The sequence below is a fragment of the Montipora foliosa genome, chromosome 7 (assembly GCF_036669935.1).
Source record: "Montipora foliosa isolate CH-2021 chromosome 7, ASM3666993v2, whole genome shotgun sequence".
In the NCBI taxonomy this organism is placed as follows: domain Eukaryota; kingdom Metazoa; phylum Cnidaria; class Anthozoa; order Scleractinia; family Acroporidae; genus Montipora; species Montipora foliosa.
Window position 1 is genome coordinate 17,896,601 of NC_090875.1, and position 22,500 is coordinate 17,919,100.

General features: G+C 40.1%; 1 protein-coding gene and 1 pseudogene across 5 annotated transcripts in view; both read right to left on the bottom strand.

Moving 5' to 3' along the window:
- LOC138009996 (uncharacterized) overlaps positions 1–22,500 on the bottom strand; it is a 25,315-nt pseudogene that overhangs the window by 618 nt on the left and 2,197 nt on the right.
- The window catches only part of LOC138010968 (tetratricopeptide repeat protein 28-like), a 40,202-nt gene continuing 22,806 nt past the window's right edge, over positions 5,105–22,500 (bottom strand). Inside the window, exons 1-6 of one of the 5 annotated variants that reach the window (XM_068857987.1) lie at positions 16,617–16,734; positions 16,098–16,184; positions 12,947–13,006; positions 12,800–12,839; positions 7,659–9,975; positions 5,105–7,220 (exon numbers count right to left, since the gene is read on the bottom strand). In XM_068857987.1, the coding sequence (XP_068714088.1) occupies position 7,220; positions 7,659–9,907 (2,250 nt within the window). In that variant the 5' untranslated portion in view covers positions 9,908–9,975; positions 12,800–12,839; positions 12,947–13,006; positions 16,098–16,184; positions 16,617–16,734 and the 3' untranslated portion in view covers positions 5,105–7,219. Of the gene's footprint in view, positions 7,221–7,658; positions 9,976–12,799; positions 12,840–12,946; positions 13,007–13,418; positions 13,476–16,097; positions 16,185–16,616; positions 16,735–22,500 lie in introns of those variants that run through there. The other 4 variants (XM_068857986.1, XM_068857989.1, XM_068857988.1 and 1 more) reach the window with 4 other exon arrangements.

Genomic DNA, 22,500 nt, shown 5'->3' on the forward strand with positions numbered 1-22,500 from the left:
GAGAAAGCATTGCCGTTGTCAACTGTCGCTGGTTTCACGTCCCCGTCTAGACGGGAAGATCTTCCAAGAAAGAGGCCGAGGTAGAAGCAAGCAGTCCTCTGTAACTGTGCAGGATCCAAGGTGTCTGGCGTTCCGAGTTCGCCGCTGTCAAATAGTTTCTTTACCTGCTCTTTTGAGATTGCTTTTTTTATGGACGACGCCAGGACTGTGCAGGATCATTTAAAAAAAAATTTCTTTGAATTTGTAATTGTTTTTTTCATGCTTACAAGAGTAGTGAGGATAATTAGCATACAGACAAAAGAATGATTTATTGCCGCCATTTATGCATATAATCTATTATGCTGTAGCCTTAGTTTAAGCGACCTCAAAAGGGGGGAGGGTGGCTAGTCACCCAAGTCCACCCACCTGGATCCTCCCCTGCCCACAGAGTTTATAAACGCTGAATTTTTGTGAGAAAAAAGTCTACGATTTATCGTCCTTATCCGAGAAAGCGAGGAAGTCTTGCCATTTGTAGTCGTCAAAGCAAAGTCAGTTCCCTGCTGGCAGAGGTCTCTTTTCTTTTGCGTTCGCTGGACTGACAAAGAGACCTCTGTCATGAGTCCAAACTCACTTTGATCCAACCGCCGTCCACAACCTTGGATGGCACACTTCAAACCGCATGCCCCATGATATGTTTGCTGACAGTGACTTTAGCCCGCTGTGTCCCGCGCATTCATTTACAGCAATTTAGCTGTTGTTAAGCGAGCCCACACAACATGAAGTAACACGTGAGGAATTGGTCGCAAAGTAACCGCCGCGCATGCTCAACACAATGAGTTTCGACCCATGACAGAGGTCTATTTTCCCGTACTCTTCAGCCCAGCGAACGCAGAAGAAAAGAGAACTCTTCTAGCAGGGAACAAAGGCAGCATCTTCTGCTCAGCTTTTTAAGACCTTGAGTGGTCGTGATTTTGTACCTCCCGCTTAGCAGACTGGCGCCTTATCATATTGGGCTAACCAGTGGTGGTAAAAGTGCGAGTGATTCTGAGGAGCACACAACGGAAGACTTTTCAATTCTTGTCAAAAACAGTCGAGTTACTGAAACAACATCTAAAAGATTCACAACCTGAGAAAGATGATCCCTTAAGTTTTCAGAAAATTTTATTTACGCCCTTTTTGGCACTCAAAAAAATGTCAGCTAGTATTTTCGGGAAGCAAAGAGTTCGTAGGGAAGTTCGCGTGGAAGGTACCTTTAAGCTATCAATTTTTGAAAGAAGTATTTTATTCTCTAAAACTTTCTGGTCCTTCAGTTTTCAGCTATGAAGGCCGAATAGTTCAAAGTTTTCTAGCTAAAAAAAATGTCTTAAGACCGTCTTTAATCATTACAAAGAAATCAGAAACTTTCCTCTGAGGTTTTAAGTTGATTTCAACTTTGGGTGCCCCTGGATCGTGCGAGAAACTGAGCCTCTGAGAGATCATAATCTCTTGTCTTGAGTCGGTTGAGATTCTGTTATGATAATCCTGACGTGACCCGGACCACGTGCGAAGTCTTATGTAGTTTTCACGGTAAAGACTTGTTTCCAACAACAGCAACACTTTATTTCACCCCATAATATACAAGAAATAAAAATTTATAACAATAGTACAGACGATGATAGGGGCGCTGGCTGCCCGAAATAACCTAAGAGTTAAAAATGCCAGGCAGCCAGTTAAAAGAAAAGATGTTTAAATGTTTAGGTCAGGGACACAAGAACAAAGAAAACAGAGAAAACACACACAAATAGTTAAGTAGACTACCAGTATATAAAGAGACTAAAATTCATACATTGCAAAAGAGTATTATTTCCATTTTAAAGTTACCCAGACAATGTACAGATGTCTAGTAATCTTTGATGAAGTGCTGTTTCATTTTCTTTTTAAACAAAGACAATGAAGATAATTTGATCTCAAAGTGCCCTTGGACGTGAGGTGCCTGGGAATAAAATTAAATCACTGGAATCGGTCAGTGTAATATACAGACTCAGGTTATGATGTAACTGTTGAAAAAAGCCCAAACCCCTTAGAAATGCTAACCTAAGGCCTCATTAGACCTAAAACAACATTTGGGCTTAACTATTAGCATTCCGATTCCAGTGATTTAATTTCATTCCCAGGCACCTCACGTCCAAGGGCACTTTGAGATATGGAAACAAGTCTTTACCAGTTTTCACTGACCGAACGCCATTAAAAAGTTGTTTTTCTGTTTACAAGTCTTCGCACTCTGCTCGGTGTCCTACGTAGATCGTTACATGGAGTCAGAAGTTTGAAGATCACTTCGCAACTTCGAAGTCAGTATTTTATTTGTTAATAATAGGTAGATTACAATTGTGAGGTCTATAGTTTGCGTTCGAGTCGGTGTCATAGCGGATTTGAACCCCCCGGTCCAGATCCGCCAGCGGATTTGGACCTGTCGGTCCAGGTGGCCCCTTTCTCAAAAGTCCCGAAAAGCCATTTGTAAAACTGCCAACCGCTTGTTTTTGGAAGCCGATCTTTTAACATGATTTCAAGGTAACAAAAAGCAAAATGGCTGTGAAGTTTGACGACTTAAATCCTCTCCGTTCTTCAGATACAAAGGGAATTGTGACACCCGAAAACGGCCCGTAAAAGTTTGGGACTTTCGAGAAATGGGCCCCAGATCCGCCAGCGGATGTAGACCCCCTTTCGCGGATTTGGACCCACCTGAAAATTAGTGTCCTTTTGATTAAAGTAATAAAGTTCCATTGCAAATTGCTTTTAGTTTAAAAAACGTTCACTAAAACTAAAGTCTAACTTTGCTTTTCCTCCTTATTGGAAATTATTGCGAGAATTCATGGCTGGAAAAGTTTTGTCATAAAAAAAAGGAAAAACCTTCCGAAGGCTTGTAGTCAAGAAACTTCTAACAATTCGTTTTCCAGCCAAGTGATGTTACTTCAAAAAGTGACACCTCCTTTGTGAAAGCTCCGCCAATTCAAACTATCAAATGGAAGAAATAGAACTGTGAAAGAAACGACGCTTTACTAAAACGCCCCAGCGCGTGCTTTAAAAAACTTTAACTGGAGCTTAAGTCTGACATCTCCGTGATTAAAAGGTTAACGCGACAATTCAATGAGTTCCAAGTGCGTGATTTAAGCTTCTTTCAGAAATTGAGGCGTTAAAGTTCGCATCTACTTTACGAAATGCCTCAGTGGATGCTTAAACAACCTTTCCTGAAAATTAACCAATCTGGGCCCGGTTGTTCGAAAGCCGATTAACGCTAATCCCAGATTAAAAAATTACCAAGGAGTTTATTTGTCTACTCCCAAATGTTGTAGAACGCTGATATTTGGCAGAATTTTACATTAGAGGAAGTCAATCATGAAAACCAAAAATAACCAAAAGAAACTTGCTCTAAAAAGTTGAAAAAATTAAACCAAAGTTTACGCTAATCTTGGATTAAGTTAATCGGCTTACAAACAACCTGGCCCTGGTCTTTTTCTCGAAGTAAGCTTTATGGTATCGGTCAGTTTCCCAATCCAAAAGCAATAAACAATTCAATAAGCTGTAATGGGAACTCCAAATCCAAGAAGGGGACCTATTCCGCTAGCGGATTTAGTCCCCCGGGGGTCCAAATCCGCAAGGACATCGCCGTTTCACAGATCGACCTCTGTACATTGCATCAATGGCAGCTGTCAGCACTACAGCAAAGCTTCTCCACTCAATCTTTCTGATTGTTCGCATCAAGGGGAAAATTGGATATCGTTTCGTCCTGATTGGAAATTTTACGAGTTAGCGCGCGGCTGGTATTCACAAGAAATGACAAGAAGTTCGGGTGGCGTCGCTGTTAAATGTTATCGGCAAAGAAGGGATTGACAATAACTAACAATAACAATAACTTTATTTATATAGCGCTAAAATCAAATCCGTATATAACACTTTCAAATACGGTAATTCTTTAGACGCTCTGAAGATTGACCAGGTACTCCAAAAGTTCGAAGGGCGTTGTGTACCGGCACGAAATGAGACTTATGAAAGGTATGTTTTCTTTAAACGTGAACACTTGTCGGATGAACCGCTTGATAGTTAGTACTCGTCAGCACAGCGAACGCAAAAGAAAAGAGATCTCTGCTAGCAAGGAATCCTGTCACTGCCCCAGAAAATATTGCCTTCGTTTCTGGAGCATTCTGTTCATATCTTTAGAAGGTTTCAGGGGGTAGTAGAGGGGAGTAGATTTTATCCGCTAGACACAGTAGAACAATTAGCTGATATCAAAAATACCATAATACTCTTTCTTTGTCCCTCCAAAATTTTGCATAAGCATTGTTTTTATTTTCTCTTGGGATTTACAACGGTCCCAAGAGAAACTGGAAACAATGCTTATGCAAAATTTTGGAGGGACAAACAAAGAGTATTGTGGTATTTTTGATACCGGCTAATTAATTAACCTGGAATGGCGGCGAACCCGATGTAACGCGAATGATATGCTATTGGATCTTTAAACTAAATAAATCCTTACGGAGCTCAAGAATGGAACGTCAATTCGATAAACAACACAAGCCGTGAAAATGAATACCTGGAACTTAAAAGCGACGAATAATGGACTTCGACAACAATTGCATCTTTCGCCCGTCACCGGAGCCGTCGGATATCAAAGTGAGCTGGATTTCTAATATTTTACTAACTATAATGCGTTGTACAGCATTGAAATCAGATGGCAAATTCTCTGGTAACTTTTTCTCGTTGGATATGAGTTTAACAAACTCAGAGAGGGAATCGAACACCTTGAGTGGATCTGTGTTTACTAAAGTCGGATGTCTGTTGTCTGACTATTTATATTTATTTCACGCACTCAACTCTGCACACTTAGTCTTCAGGTGAAAAACAATTGGAAAGTTAACTAATTCTTTTTCGTCAAGAATTATTTAAAAGAAAGCTTGTTGTCGATTTTTTGCTTCATTATAAGGGAAGGGTTCTTCAGTAAAGGTTTGATCTTAACCATTGGTGGGAAATTTATTTAGTTGCGTATGGTTTTTAACATGGAGTTTGTTATTTGTTTCACAGGCAACCCAAACTCACAATTCGACGTATAAACATATAACGTATAAACGATTTGTAGCAAAATCTGAAATGACGGTCAGATTGGCACCCCAAACAAATTTTCTTTTGTTGTAGCATACTCGGCTTCATTTTGACTACTTAACTTTTCCAGATTTTATTTGTGGCTCAATTTAAAACTGTTTGTTTTTATGTTTACACAAGGACGAAAAGAAACCCTGTTTTCATGGACGGAGTAGCAATTGGAAAACATGCAAACCCTGGCCTTGCAAAGCACAGCTTTGTCGTCTTTTTTGGATAGTATCGACACCGAAGCTATCGAAAAGGAAACATCCTTGAAAGGAAACCCTTCTAAAATCGGTGCCCAGAACTACAAACTGTAGATGTACACTTTAAATGTTATTACATTTTAATAATCCCCAATTTTAAAACTGTTTCGTTTCTAGGGTGCTTACTGCCTCGTGTTTTTATATCGCTTTTCCACGTGTTTTGTGTGATATGCAAATGGTCAGTGAGTTGTCTTATCCAACGTTAGATGGTTTCTTTACTTACTTGACCCATTAAGGCTCTGTTACACTCGGCAATTTTCGTCCACATTGCAAAGCTATTCGGTTGACAGTTGGTACACTGGGCAACGTTTTTGCAATTTGCCTGGCTTTCGATGATCTCATGAGGCTAAAGGAACATTTTCATTGGCTAATGACGCGAGCCGTTTCATCACAAGTTGAAGGACAGATTTCACAGAAAGCAGTACTTGAATACTTCGTTGCTAATTTGCGTAAACCACTACGTGAAGTGACAATGGATTCTACTTTCCGCGAAGAGTTCTTCATTTTGTTTCACCTTGTTGTTGGCAGTTGTAAACGGGGAGAAACTTATCTCGCTATGGCGTGTCAACAGAAGTTGCACGAAAAACGTAAAATGCAACAGAGACTTCTATTAAATTAGGGTTCCTGTTTAAACCGTAACGTTAACATTCGGTTGCGTTACATAACTCGGATATTCAAATCTCATCAGTTTGGTCCTTGCAACGGAAATGTTCTAAATGAAAGGCCATATCATAGGCTGCCAGGAGCCTCTCTTTCCTTAAGGGGGCTAAAACCAACACTTTCAACCAACTGTACTATTTGGAAGGATTGACTCCACCCAACTGTTTCGGCGTAACAGCAAATATTACGACACCAAATGAAACACCAATCATTTCTTAATAAGATGCACTTAATGATATGAAGTAATAGCTTGCCATGGCAACACAAAAGTCATCTTGAAAACTCCTTATATTTTGTCTTCAAATGCTTATATCTCAGAAACGAACTAGGTGACCACTATATTTTATTGCTGAAGAGTAGTTAGCAAGCTAAGATAAACATCTCTGCAAAGATGTAAAAAAAATTTCCCGAGCGGATTCAGCGCCACCTTAACATTTTCCAGTGTTGAAGGTGGCTATGAATCTGCTGTAGGGAATTTTCTTTTCTAACTTTGCAGCGGATTTTTTAGTTCCCCGATGATTATTCCAGGAATTGAACTACTTTCGGCGGAATGCAAACATTCTTTCACTTCGCTTAAAAACACCACCGATAACTCGAGGTAGTAAGCCCCATAAAGAAAGAAATTTACTAAGAAAAGAAAAACGTCTTCTTCATAGCTGATGGTTTAATTCATTTCTTATGCAGGAGAAGAATAGGAAAAAAATTCACCGGTCGGTTCCTTTCTATTTTGTGATCATTAAATCTTGCAAATGTTTCTATTTTCTTTATCATGGTAGAGGCCTGATGTTAAGGGTCATCAGCACAAGTGTTGTTTATCTTTTCTTTCGACAGTGGCTTACACTCCTACAACAAAAACAGTTTCAAAGAAATAAATCAAACATGGTTTTTAGCAACTCAGCTATGATTTTGATCGCCACTGCAGCAACACTGCCTTTTGAAGTTATATGAGAAACGTAGTATCGAAATAAGGGGTAAAACTAGCACTTTACTAAGGATCTAAGCTTTTCTCTCATAATTATATTTCACTTACAATAATCTTAGTCTGTTGGTTTCGTTAACGCGGTAAACTTCTACTTAACAATTGGAGCTTGTTCTACTGGCATAACCATGATTGTTAACCCGTTCTACATTTTTTAAAAAGTTCAGTAATCACTGAAGCGTCAGGCTCTGCCAGGTAGTCGTCTTGCATCTTCGACATCGATTCTGGAAGAAGAAAAAAAATTAGAAACAGCTCTAAATATAGCTGGTTCTTTCGAGCACATATTTGTAATGCCGCGATAAGAATGGCTACGTACAGGACGATGCTGTCTTCAAATTTCTTACAAAAGATGACGTTCAGAGAGATAAGGGAGAATGGAAACACCAAAAGAGACATCATGAGGTAATAAATGAGCCATCTTCACCAGTTAACAAAAAGTTTGTCCACCAATTTGAAATGTATCCTTTATCCTTCTGTGCATGCGTGATAGGCACGTCGAAATTACATTTTTGACAAAAGCGTGTTAGAGGAAACTATGAATTGTTTACACTAAGAAGCTAACATCTCGTTATCATGCCATCTTAGGCCCACTTGATTCCCATAGTCAGTTTTCCAATTTGAAAGTACTCTTGTTTTTTGAGTTAAACTCGAAATTCACTTACCATTTTTTTGGAAATTCCAGCATGACATCATCACCAACCAGCACAAATGGCGCCCAGTACTTTATAGCGCAATACTCCTTTGACTCTCGCAAAGATTTCATTGCTTGTTGAAGAGCTACACTTCCGCTTTTTCCATCTACCAGGTGCTGGTAGAAGCTCCTCATGAACAGCAGCGTTGCCACGTCATCAATTCCCCAGAGGGACACCAAAACGGACCGAGCTCCAGCACACAGGAAAGCCCTCGCAATTCCCACCACTCCCTCAGACTTCAATTCACCTTGGCCACTGTAAGGACAGCTCAGCACAACTAGTCTTGCTCGAAGAGAAATTGTCTGAACATCCGATATTTTCAAAATGAAGTCTTCCTCTTTGGGAATTGGCGATTTCCGTTCGGTATTTGGGGCTAAAGCAATTTCTCCCGTTTTGGGGAATCCATGAGCTGCAATGTGAACTAAAGCAACTGACTTCATACTTTTCAGAACCTCAGCTTTCGTGGCACTTTTTCCAGTCAGCGGTGTTGTCTGCAGAAGTTGTCCAATCATCTCTACTTCACGTTTTGCGAACGGGATCTGCCCGAAAGTGGGCTCCCCTTTCTTGTTAGTAACTTCCTTCAACCACGGATCACCTACAAGCAGTGCTCCAGTCTTACTGTGGAAGTCTTCAGGTGCACCAACGATCACATTAAAGGCGGTCAACGAGGGAACGGTGCGAATCCTGATAGATTCACTCAATGCAGAATATGGAGCCAAGCAAAATGGTCCATCGGGAACAACGATTAATTCATCTCCCTGGACCAAGTCTGCAATTGGCGCGAGTAAGACATCATACAACGGTTGTAAAGAGTTAACGGAGGATGAAGATGGTAGAACTGTTTTCTCACTGATAGGTTTTCTGCGCCAAGAACTGCGTAGTGGATCTAAAGCACGATTCTCGCATCTGACAGCATCCCTTACGCCGATCCCTTTCAAGACAGTTTCCATCAACTTGTCAGCAGTTCCATTCGCGATTTCGGTTTGTCGAAAACTGATCTTTCTGTCTTTTCTGACAACCCAAAACGTGATCTTGTTCTCGTCAAGTGCCACAAAAACGGCTTGTGGAGGTAAAAACTCTAATGCAGCTGAAAGAGTTTGCTTCGGAGCAAGTGCAAAAATTGACTGAGAGTCAATGCCGTATCGTTCTTTCAAAATATCCATCAAAGCCTGTGCTCGACCTTTCTCAGCAGCATACAAAGCTTCTTTAATCTCTCCATTCTTTAAAAGTGTCCTCCAAAGAGCAGTGTATGACGCCCGATAAGAATCACGAAAACTTATTTTCCATTCATCCTCTGAGTTTAGACTATGCCTTGTTTCATCAAAATGTTTTATACTTAAACGATAACAATTAAGTGCATTACTCAAGGAACCCGACACTTCATGATCATGACCTAGCCAATACCACGCCATCCCCTCTCCTACATAGTCTCCGATTTCCTTGAAAATACCAAGACTATGTTCATGGTACTCCATGGCTTCCTTAAAATGATCCAGTTCAAAATGGGCATTTCCTAGATTTGCACAAGCTGATCCCTCACCAGCATTATCCCCTACTTCTTTAGCAATACTAAGACTTCTTTCACAGTACGCAGTGGCTTGTTTTAAATTACCTAGACTAAGATAGCAATTTCCCAGATTTCCATAGGCTGATCCCTCACCAGCCCTATCCCCTACCTCTTTAGCAATACTAAGACTTCTTTCGCAGTACGCAGTGGCTTGTTTAAAATTACCTAGACTAAGATAGCAATTTCCCAGATTTCCACAGGCTGATCCCTCCCCAGCCCTATCCCCTACTTCTTTAGCAATGCTAAGATGTTTTTCATGGTACTCAATTGCTTGTTTAAAATTACCTAGACTAAGATAGGCATTTCCAATATTTCCATAGGCTGATCCCTCACCAGCATTATCCCCTACTTCTTTAGCAATACTAAGACGTTTTTCGTAGTACTCAACGGCTTGTCTGAAATTACCCAGACTAAAATAGGCAATTCCCAGATTTCCATAAGTCGATGCCTCCTCAGCCCTGCAGCCTGTTTCTATGAAAATATGTAATGCTTTTGCATAATTTTTTATTGCCTGTTGATAATTAGGCAGTTTGAGATAAGCACCGCCGAGATGAAAATGAGCCATTCCTTCACGATCCCTGTCTTCTACACTTTTTGCAATAGCAAGCTCTTGCATTCGCTGCTCTACATCTTCTAACTTTCCATCTACCATTCTTCAATAACTAAATGACAATTAAAACTTTTTCGTTGAGGTAATCCAATGTCAAATCAAGGATGAAGCTGGAAGGAAAGAAAGGTAAAGACGCTTGATGTTTAATCTGCTTTTTAAGGTAATAAAAGGTTATGGAATATTATGTATTCTTTGTTACCAAGTCATTCTCTCGTAACGGTGAAATCGATGGAACTGAAAATTCTCCATTGCTTTTCATTACACATCTTACCACGCAGTCCTATTTTTTTAAGTTTTCAAACCATTATAGATTTTTTTTTTTATGGGGATTTTTAAATTTTCATCCTTGTCAATTTATCCTCACTTGTTGTCCCCATAAAAGTTTTAAGCCGAATCTGACAACTTCTTTCGACCCTCAGCCGTGTAAAATTGCACTTTTTGTTTCGAAATTAAAAGCGGAGCGGCAGAATAGACCATTTTACAGTTGTGTGCTTAGCCTATATTTACCTGGGCTATCAATGAAAGTGACGCTAGAGTTGACCTTGTTTTGATAGAAACCTCGCTGTTTCCAAATTATTAATAGCATGAGAACATCATTAACATAAGAAAAGCAGGTCTTTATCCTGACAGGGTCAACTACAACCTTACTTTCATTTAAAGGCCAAGTAATTTAGCACATAGCTGTAAAACAATTCTATTATCGAGTTTTCGAATGGTCATATTATTTTATATAATTGTTTTATACTTGTATGCCGATTGCCAGAAGCCCGGCGACCCAAAGTGGTGGTCCTCCGAGAGATAGCATGCATCTGGGTCTCACACTTTTGTTAATGACGAATGCATAAACAGATTCGAGTGCAAAAGACGTTTCAGAGTGCAATAAAGAATTTGCTATGGCAACAAAGCGATGGAGTGATTTGTCAAGTATGTGATAAATAAAAACTTGTATGAACTTGCTCTTGCATCATTTGTTGGTGGTCACTCGTTATTGGTTTTGAATGTCCTCAAATTGCACTCGCCGGAGAAATTTCAAAATTTTCACTCATGCCCATAAATCACGAAATGCACTCGAGTTCTTACGATCTCCTAAACATATACACATTACATGCTTCATTCATACACAGTAAAATCTTCCGTCTATATTAGAAGTTTCATTATAACTAGACTGTTTTACAAGATTGTCGTGAGGGAGCCTGACCGACAGCCGCTATAAAGTTGGTCAGCTTACCCCATTAAAATATCCTAGGGAATCTAATTTCCGTAAGCTGACGAACAATCGCATCCATAACAGTGCCCCGCTATAACAAAAAGCACGCTTCCAATAAATTTGTGCCCGGCATAGGCAACACGAGTTTAGCCTCAGAGTCTCTTAAGTTATACTGTGTACTGCGGGTATGAAATAAATTCTGGAGGTACGCTGGGGAGAGGCCTTTGATTTTTTAAACATCAATACGGCTTTAGTCTTTTTCTGGCGTGTAATATTAGATTATCCCAATTAACCAGATTAAAAAGGAAACTGGCACTTTGTGTCGTAATTGGAGCTGGTAATCGCCCTGGCAGCTCTATTTTGAAGGTTTGGAGTTTATCACTTGAAGTTCAGTTGCAATCGCCCCAAACGGAGCAACAATAGTCAAAGTGGGGTAAGATGAACGCTTGATAGATTTGGAGGGCAGTGCCTTCCCCTAAGATGAATGGTTTTATATGTTTAAGGGAATCTATAGCTGTAGATATCCTCGTACTAATTTCATATTATGTTTACACCATGAGAAGTGGTCTCATTGTTGAGGTTTAGCCAACCTCGGCTTTCAAGATCGTGTGAGGGATGGCCTGCAGTCAACCACTGGGCAAAACAATTCTGCTTTACTTGCTTAACCATTAAACAAATAAAATCAAATAACCCCTATCAAGTTCAGCATTTGCAAAATTCAGAATGGCGTTGCCAATGAAAACCGAGTGAGCTGAAATGCTGGTGCAATAGTGAACTAACGCTTTGGAAAGAACAAGAGCTTCAAATATTCGTCTTGAAAACTTGCCTCTTGAATCTTTATGCATTCATGCCTCTTTGTTTTGCATTTGACGCACCAATCGCTATACGACAAAACGCGTTTCATTTAATTAGAGAGGTCTAGACGTCACTTATCACTAAAAACCCAGAACAACGACAACTTTAGCAAAGAAAAACTTAAGGAAATAAATGTCCTATTCATATTATTTGATCATAGTTGACTGGGTGTTCACGATAAGTTATAACTGCACGCCAAGGATCAGTGGTTCATTGAGTTAGCTAGATAATTTGTTCATGAACTATTGGAGGGATTATTTGGCTAAAAGCAGGCCCGCGGCCTAGCGGCCCGGCGACCCACCGCCCGCGACGGCCCGGTGGCCCAGTCCTGATTTTCCATAGTTTTTTTGTCCAGCGGTAAATCCACGCGCATGCGCAGATCTGCATCGGGTTTGGGCGTGCAAAATGGACGACGGTGAGTTTGAATTCGTTTACCATTTTAATAATAATTTCAATCCTTTTCGATCCTTTCTTTCGTTGCATGTTGCTAAGTGAAAAACGTTGTCATTCTCTGTTTATTCGTCTGTTTACAGCACCTGATAGAGAGGAGTCCATTATCAAACGATGTAAGTTATTTTCAAAACACAGTTTCAGATTGAAAATTTCATAAGCTAGATAATCAGTGAGATATGTGAACTGCGAATTGTCACTGAGTGGCGTTTGTCAGTTTATCAGGAAATCACATTCTCACTTTGTAATCAGATGATCTTACGGTAATTCTGTGCAATGGCAGGCAACAGTCATGAAAGGCGGTCGATTTGCGTTTGCATGCTTTCTTTGTGTAACTCAGAAACTTAAAAAAAAAAAGATGTTTACATATCTCATTATTTATGATATTTTCACTTTTAAAGTATGGTTTGAAAATAACTTACATCGTTCGATAATGAAAGTCCTCTATAGTGCTATCGGTTTCTGTAAAGAGACGAATGAACAGAGAATGAAAACGTTTTTATCTGAAAACATGCAACAAACAGAAACAAGGATTCAAATGATTAAATGGTAAACGAATTCAAACTCACCGTTGTCCATTTCGCACGCCCAAACCCGATGCAGATCTGTGCATGCGCGTGGATTTACCGCTGGACAAAAAAAAACTGGAAAATCAGGACTGGGCCACCGGGCCGCCGCGGGCAGTCGCAGGCCTGCTTTTAGCAAAACCCGCTATTGGAGCATTAAATTTTAAAGTTACGATCAGTGCCGAAACATCTTAAGTCCATCACAGGTAGAAAGGAATTGCATTGCGCAGGGATAAGAAAATAATACTTTATGTTCGAAGTCCTTTTGACGGGGAAGAGACGAGATAATTATGGTCTGTTACAGACTGCAAACTTCCCCCAAAAAAATCACCTTAAATCGAATCTGAATATCTGATCATTTCGAATACAATGTTGACGCAGGCATGATATGGACTAAACTTATTCATGTCATAGTGGTATTTGAATCTTAAATCGTTCGTTATAAAATCGTCCATTAGTGGATAGTCATACATACATCGCAACAGAGGACTTGAAGTAGTTGAAGACAGCGGAAAGAACTGAAGATTTTGCTACCAAATACATGAGTGGTATTAATAAGAATAAACATTTTTATAGGCCTGAAAAAATCAGGTTTTTTAATCTAAACCTGAATTAGATGGTTTATTGGACGCCTCTAAGTCCTATCAAACTCAGGAAAAACTCATGAATCAAAGACGATGATGAGTTAGGAGCTCCCTGTATTTAGACCATAACACTTGACTGGTCAGACTGGTGAGGAAAAATTGCCAGATAGGAAAACTTAATTAAGTGTCGGCCATCATTATAAAAACTATAGTTTACCATCCTCTAAGCAGGACTTAGTTTAGCTCACATCGATCAATAACTTACTTCACCACGGATGCAATAGATACAATTAACTGTAATTAAGTTGCGCGCCTGAAACTTTTGTTTAATTCAAGCAGGCGATGCGGGAGTCTGGGTTTTGGTCGAGGGTCGAGGGTCGAGGGTAAAAAGTCGAGGGTCGAGGGTAAAATGTCGAGGGTCCATAAAAAAGAAAAATTGGACCGTTAAGGACGTTCGCGCCAATTGTTTCTGCGCAGCCTTACTGCGCACGCAAATGCACACGCCACGTCATACACGAGCGCGCGCGCTAAGTAATAAAATGAGAAATGATAGGGCAAAAGGCCATTGCTATAGCTTTGCCTGGATTTAACGCTCTTGGAAGTTCGGTGACCCCTATTTTTCTTTCCAGAAACGGATTTTATTTACAATTATCTCCACGTTGTCCAAAAATGAACAAAAAATCAATGTGGGAAGTTCAAAAAATTTCAAGATTTCTGCTCACGGGACATCAAATCCTGCCATCTTGCGGCTGCAAGGCGCGTGAAACTGTGGTCGCTAAATGCGAACTTGATCTTTAAGGAACCTCACCAGTTGACTAAATTCACTTAATAAGTCCACTTAAACAATATTTGGCAGAGAAGATTTCACTTCAAAGATTTAATTGCAATATATTTGGGTTTACAGACACTGGCCTTATTCGCTAACGAAGCCCGATTTTGTCACATTTTGGGTGTTTTTCCGGGCATGTTCTCTCCAAAACGAAGTCGGTGACCCCCCATTTTTTTTACATTTCTGACATAACTAACTCATTAACTTACAGTGGTAAAAGTTTCAGAAAAAAATCAATGTTGAAAAATTTTCGCGCGAACGTCCTTAAATTATAAAAATTGAAATATCGAGGCTCCATAAGAAAGGAACTCAGAAATTAGATATGGATAAATTCCAGACATCTCTGACTTATTGTTTTTGTATACTTTCACGCTTCATTTACACCGTTTACAGAAATGTCATCCACAACCCCAAATAAAGAGATGCCCGCTGAGAGGGGACAAGGTTGCCTTTGTGGAAAGCGTGACCAAGTTATTCGTCCATCAAAATATGGTTTTAAGCGCCTAAATCTCGCGCGCAGTCTTTGGGTTTCCATCCACCGTGAAGCCACAAGTAAAACTATACATCGACCAGAACTCGACAAACTCTGCAAAACTCGAACTGACGAACAGCAAAAAAAAATGATTTCGCAACCAGAGATGCGCTAAAATTGTTTATTTCAGAAAATTTTGATTTTGTCGCATTCGGAAAGAACAAAACTTGAAACAAACCATCGATAAAAATCACAGAAAAGAGACTTAAACAACAAAAGTTTGTTTTTCTTGTCAATCTTTTGTCGGACGTGGCTAACAGCCCCTCTATTAGCGCTTCTCTGGTTGCGAAATCATTTTTTTTTGCTGTTCCTCAGTTCGAGTTTTGCAGAGTTTGTCGAGTTCTGGTCGATGTATAGTTCTACTTGTGGCTTCACGGTGGATGGAAACCCAAAGACTGCGCGCGAGATTTAGGCGCTTAAAACCATATTTCGATGGACGAATAACTTGGTCACGCTTTCCACAAAGGCAACCTTGTCCCCTCTCAGCGGGCATCTCTTTATTTGCGGTTGTGGATGACATTTCTGTAAACTGTGTAAATGAAGCGTGAAAGTATACAAAAACAATAAGTCAGAGAGGTCTGGAATTTATCCATATCTAATTTCTGAGTTCCTTTCTTATGGAGCCTCGATATTTCAATTTTTATAATTTAACGCTACAATTTTTTTTTTTTATGGACCCTCGACATTTTTCTCGGACCCTCGACATTTTACCCTCGACCCTCGACTTTTTACCCTCGACCCTCGACCCTCGACCAAAACCCAAACTCGCGATGCGGTTGTTTTGTAAAGCCTACTGGATATAAGAATATTGTTTATCCGTCCTGAATTCTAATCCCAGCCTTTGGCGAACTGTAGTCAAACTCACAGAACTAGTGGCAATACTCAGGCTTGAAAGGAAAGGAAAGGAACTTTATTTAAGTGTCGAGTCGTTCTAGCGCTGAAGCACTAATTGGGGACACTAAATTGAAATTAACAATTAACACGAATCAAGTCAAATGTTGGTTTTTGAGGAGAGGGGAAACCGGAGTACCCGGAGAAAACCTCTCGGTGCAGAGTAGAGAACCAACAAACTCAGCCCACATATGACGCCGAGTCTGGGAATCGAACCCGGGCCACATTGGTGGGAGACGAGTGCTCTCACCACTGCGCCATCCCTGCATCCCGAAACCAAGTATAAGTATAATAGTAGTAAACTGTAAAATTACTCACCTTTTTCGGCGATTCCTCAGTCACTCAGAAAGACACAGCATTTGCAGCATAGCACTTACAGCGTGACCAAGCAACGAAATCTGCGGTCTGATAAAAAAAAAAAGGAAAAAGAGATGATGAGTAAGGAAGGAAATCACATCTTTTATTCTTGGAATGATCCGTGCCTCATAAACTACTTTCTTTGCGTCAATGTACTAGAAACATACAGTTGGTGTCCGTACGTTCCTTTGTCACAATGTGAAACTAATCTAAAAGATGTATATGGCATGAATTAGACTTTAAAGAAACTAAAACAAGCTGTAATGGTATCAAAAGCAAAATGTAAGCTGTTCAATCTTTAAATCGAGTTCTAAGATAAAGACTTTTTTGATAAGCTTAGCAAACAGAAGAGCGCGCCTTTTGACCCAGCCTGATCTCGAGTAACAATCTGACCATACATGCCTTGTTGCAAAGTAGCGATGTTCGAATAGAATTGATTGTTCCTAAGCCGTTACATAACCTATGAAGCACTTAACTTACCTTTTGCAAATAATTTAAAAGACTCGATTAAAACAATACAGATATTACAGCAGGACGAGAAGACAGCAGTTTGGAAGAATCTTGTTTACTTGGCGAAGGAGCGGAAAGTGATTTGTTCAGTTGCAGTTTTGAATATATAGCGGAAATCGTTCTATTATTAGCTCTGTGATATCGCGTTGTTTTGACTCCTGCATTATTACAAATAGACGGAAAATGAAATTACGCCCGGTAAAGATAAAAGAAAAAAGTCTCCGGCTTTAAGAATACCCGGCGGTTTAGATATGAGCCTTACTGCCGATAAACATGCACATCTAACTAAACCAGCATGCTTGCTTATTATGCTGTTAGAGCTTTAGGGCAGGGAAAATATCGAAAACGAAGCATTCGAAAACGAAAAACATAGCACGAAAGCACCCAAAAGGTCGAAAACGAAGTAAGCGCCCCAAAGTCGAAAACGACGCCGAATCCAAACTCGAAAACGATGCACTCACAACTCGAAAGTCGAAAACGAAGCACCAAATTTACCATTAGAAGATCGCTTTTAACAGAGACAAAAACCAATTTTTTTATTGTTGATCCGAATAAAAATCAACTTTTTACTAAATATCGTTTTTCTTTTGTTTCTTACTCAGTACTAGATCCTTGAGTTGAGAAAGTTGGGTACGCAGCGACAAATACAGAAAGCCGTTATGGTCTTTAAAGCCTTAAATGGTCTTACACCCGAGTATTTAAGCGATCAGACGTTATCAATCGATCTGACGTTACTTATTCTTCTCTGAGGGAATTCGTGAACAAACTTGCTTTTCCAATGCAACGCACCATCTGTTCAAGGGATTTCTTCGCTACTCACTGAAAACAGATTCAATCGCTTTCTTCACAGGGTGTTGGGCGAATTAGCGGTATTGCAGGATATTATTTTGTAGAGTCCGTCCAAAAAGAGGTTGACATTGTGAAGAAGAAACCTTCTTGTTATTGTAATACCTTTTCGGATGGATTTCAATTTGCAAGTTGATGTAAATGCTGAATTAGTTCGATACCCGAAAATGGAAATTGCAGTGTTATGCTAAATAGACCGATTCGTCCAGTTCAAAGTTGTACCAATCTCGTTCCCAAAGTCATCGTTCCCTTGGTCAGCGGTCGGGAAAGAGAGACTCTGGTCGAATCCCAAAAAAGGCCACATTTGATTGGCTGTTGTAAAACGGTTTTATTTCCTGCCATTTACATTTTTCAAATTCTTAACTCAAAAACCTTGATTTCTTATGGATTTTTATCTATAAGAAGTTGAAGATGATTTAGAAGTAAATCGATATCGTTTTACAACTTGCCAGTTCCGTAGCGTTTTTGTTTTGTAAATACAGCAATTGTCACTTGCGTGACACCGGATACTGAAATCTGTTTTGATTGATAAAATGTATCGCGTTAGTTTCTTATTTTCCGCAGTTTAAATGTCTCGAGTGTATCAAGAGATGTATTTATACTCATGTGTACTGTCTGGCGAGTGAAAAGTAAGCGCTTTCATGGCAAGGTGACCTCCAGTGTCTACCGTCTCCTCTCACGCACGCGCAGTTATTCAACCGGAACCAGAGTTTTCTGGTTCCGGTTTTGGATTATTCCAGAGCGTCCTGCGCCCGTTCCGCTGGGCAAGGGTAACGGAGGCTCGGGGAACGAGATTGATGTTGTACCCAATTTAAATCTCTCGGGGTTAAGGTTCTTTGTGTGTTGCAGTTGCATTATGATATTGTAGCATTCACATTTAAATGATGTGGAAATACTTGGAACAAAACGTTTCATTCCCAAAGGATTTGAATTGGGTACAATATTGAGTTATCCGAATCGATTTATTACCAGAGCGAAATTTCGTGTAATCAAAAGTAAACTACCCCGCCCCCCTCCCCCATCATCCTTTCCCTATCAGGTGTCGATCAGGGGCTCTGAAACGCTGCTTCTCTTTTGCTCTCTCTTTTCAAACTTGGGCAGATGGCCAATTTACCGATTGATTCAAACTTGAAACTCGCCCCAGTTCTCTGCGCAAATCCAGAATAGCCTATTGTTTGCGTCCACTAACATGGCGGCGATGACGTAACGTGCAAACCACCTATAAATGTAATGGTGATTTTTGTGGAAATTTCGACGGAAAGTAAACAAATGCAATATATTGTTCGATTTTCCCAACCAACATAAAACTTCACGCTTCAGTTAGGAGTCTATAAATGATCAGTTTCGGCCATTTTTATCCCACTCGTTCTTCACGTGGTATTCCCTGGTGAAAATCCTCAGAGGATCTTAAAAGATCTTCAAAGATCTTTAATCTACAAAGACCTGCAAAAGATCTTTGAAGATGATTCACTCAATATAAGCAGCAGTAGGTCACGTGAAAACAAGTACAAATGGGCGCTCGACCTTTCAACTTGGCATACTACGTTGTTACGTTGTCAAAGATAGGAACTAGGAGAACTGTTAATCTTGCCAGGAAAAACGAGTGCTAACAGGTCAAAGTATAAGTATCTTTTATTCAAAGAACATTTATTTTATTTAAACGTTGTACAGGTAAATTATAAGAAGCGCCTTTCATTATTTTACACAAGTAACGGTAGAAGTAGGAAAATATTTTAATTAATGGAAATGTAGTTTACTTTAACGTACTACAAAGTACGCGTAAATTTTATGAAGCGCCATTGATCATTTTCACAAGTAACGGCTTCAAAGTGCAACCGTGACTATATATTCATTAGCAGTGTAGTTGTAACTTTAGAGCGTTAATTTTATGCAGGTATCTCGCATTGATTTCTTTGAGTAAATAAAACAATTAAATGTTTGTTTGTTTAAGCAGGTTGAAGTTTGGCAGCTATTCACTTGGTGTGGACCTGCTATGATGTGGACCCTATATACTCTCATAGAACAACCACAACACCGGGAATTTCACCTCCTACTCTTATCGATTAGTGTGTGGGTTCTTTAACGTCCCAAAGTGAGGTTATAAACATGGAAGATATTTGTGAGACGGGGCCCACGGTTTAAAGTCCTTGTCCGAGAAGACTTGAAAGTCTAACCATTTGCGGGTGAAATTACAAAGACAGCACTTTCTCCTCAGTTATTTAAAGACGCTGAGTGTTGGTTCGGCGCCGTCAAATCGAAGAGTGTAAAAGGATCTTTGAAAGCCAGATAATTATCTTAAAAGATATTTTGCAGATCTGTGAAGATCTTTTAAAGATTCTTAGAAGATCCTCAAAGATCCTCTGAGCTTTTTTACAATGGATGGTACAGAAGGGAAGCGTCTTTTCAATGCTACTTCATGCAGAAAGACAACTTCTGCAAATTGTTATACGAATGTTCACTGAACAACGTGTTTTCGGGGTATGTTATTTATGCTCTATGCTATGAGTACGCGTGAGTGTACCGCGGTTTAGTTCAAGCGAGCAGCCAGAATTAAGAATTTAGGAGTTTAGAGTTAAGCGTTCTCGGCAATTTTGTAACACCAGAAACTCGTGATAGAAGGAGAATGCATTTTGCGATGCTGTGGATACTTTTCACGACGAAGTACACACGACTTAAAGTATTATTTTCCGGAGATTTTCCGATTTGTGAAAAGTGACCGTTGAAAACAGGTTGCGTCAATACCAGGAGAAATCCGAGGAATCGGCAAAAGAATACGAAAGAGTATTTTACAATAGGAATCAGATCACCAGAAAAGCATTCAGTTATGGACTTAGCTAAGACTGGTTACAAGTCATATTTAGAAAAAGGTGTTGGAATTAAAAGCTACCTTCTCTTGAAGCCCCTTTGCGACACCAAGAGGCTCGTTTATCTCCAAAAGAAGGCTGGGCTCTTAGGGTAATGGAGAAGGCCTACAGATTTAGCGATAAGCAGAAGCCGTACCTTCCAGCCAAATTTGTATTGGGCCAAGCTTAACGCAGAGGTAGTTTCTCGAGAAATGCGTTCCTAGGTTCGAGTCCTGCGAGTCCAGACATCGTTCATTTCCCATGATCCCTATCAAGCTCTCAGTGTCCAAAACGATAATCCGGGGGATACTTGCCTTGGAGCAAATTGACAATTAAGGATAATCCTTCAATTGAGGGGGAGATATGGTTGGGTAAAAGGGAGTCCCAGAACAGGAATACCAAGCTGTTGACACTCCCCCCCGCCCCCTTCCCCCGCCGCCATTCGACCGCCGGTGAGCCTGGAAATTAGTTAACCCTTTACTGAAAAAAACTTACCTTGAGTGAAGAAGCAAAAAAAAAAAATGGATAACAAGCTTTCTTTTCTTTCATATTTGGGTTGAGATTTTATACTGCGGGGAGTTGTTTTCATAAAGATAACAAGAATTTTAGCCATTTTGTATTTCAAATCTTCCTTCTTGCAAATGATTAATTAATAGGTAGCCATAGTTGTGCCGTCAGAAAATATTTGTTTAGACACTCAAGTGAAAAATGAAGTTTATTTGGGAAGCCAAACAATATTGCTTTTAGCTTATGTACTGTGCATTTAGGTGGATTTCTTGATCAAATTGTAATAATTTATGCAACAATTGTTTAGAAACAAGAATCTATTTCAAAAATAAGTAGTAACTGAGCAGCTCTGGGGATTATGAATAATATGCGCAACGGTGGCTCAGTTGGTTGAGCATCGGGCTGTCATGCGGGAGGTCGGGGGTTCGAACCCCGGCCGGATCAACACTCAGGATCTTAAAATAACTGAGGTGAAAGTGCTGCCTTTGTAATTTCATCTGCAAATGGTTAGACTTTCAAGTCTTCTCGGATAAGGACTATAAACCGTAGGCCCCGTCTCACTAATACCTTCTATGTTCGTAAGTTCCCTGTGGGACGTTAAAGAACCCACACACTATTCGATAAGACTAGGGGATGTAGTCCCCGGTGTTGTGGCTGTCATGTTCTCTCCAGCAGAAGTGGCCGGCTTGGCTTGATGTCTCTAAAAAGGCTTACGGTGTATGAGGCCACCTATGCAGAAACAGCCGTAAGCCAAAAAGGGACTTTGCAGAGTGCTGGAACATATAGATGTAGATGCCGCATTCGAGCTCGATCCCCAGGCGTGCCTCTTCCATTGTAGGAATTACCAGGAGTACCTGTTGGATTCCTAGGCTTTTATACATTTTATTTCCAGGATTGACCTAGCCAGCATTGCAGCGCCATCAATACCACCCAAATCTGTTTACCCTCTATCTTTGTGTAACACCTACCACAGATAACCCAGTTTACGGTCACGGAAGCTGGGAGGGCCTGGGGCGATTATGGCGGTGTTGGTCAACAAAATCGCATGCATGAGTAGATCCTTTGCAATACAGGAACGGCTTTCTTCCTGGAGAAAGGTTTTGCCGTTAGGATTCCCCTTATATAGTACAGAGAATGCGTCATCGGCGTCGGAAGAATTTAGCCTTCGGTTTCTTGATGGGAAACGTGAAGGTACGTCGACTTTCTTGTAGCGAAGATATCGTTGACTGGTGGTGGACAAAACACTGACCCCCAGTCCATAGACTACCCCAATGGACTACCTAAATGGATTACCCTAAAATAGACTACCTCTAAAAATACTATTTCGAATGAGAACTATTGAACTTACCTTGTTTATTTTCGTCCGCACGGCCACATGCGACTTATTCCAGGTTTTTCATCGGTTTCATTTCACTTAGAATACATGAAGTAATCGGCCTTCAAAACAATTATTCTACCCGGCCTTTCTACAGTGTTAAAATGGGTGCTTTAATAGACTCAAAAACTGATGATCAACGCCTTTGAATGGGTGTTTAGGCTTTATCAATTGAGACGCTGCTAATGACCACTAGTACTCATTCAAAATATTATTTTTTGGATAGATCATGGACTGAGGTCAGTGTTTTGTCCACCACCATGGTTGACCTCACCTATTGTCA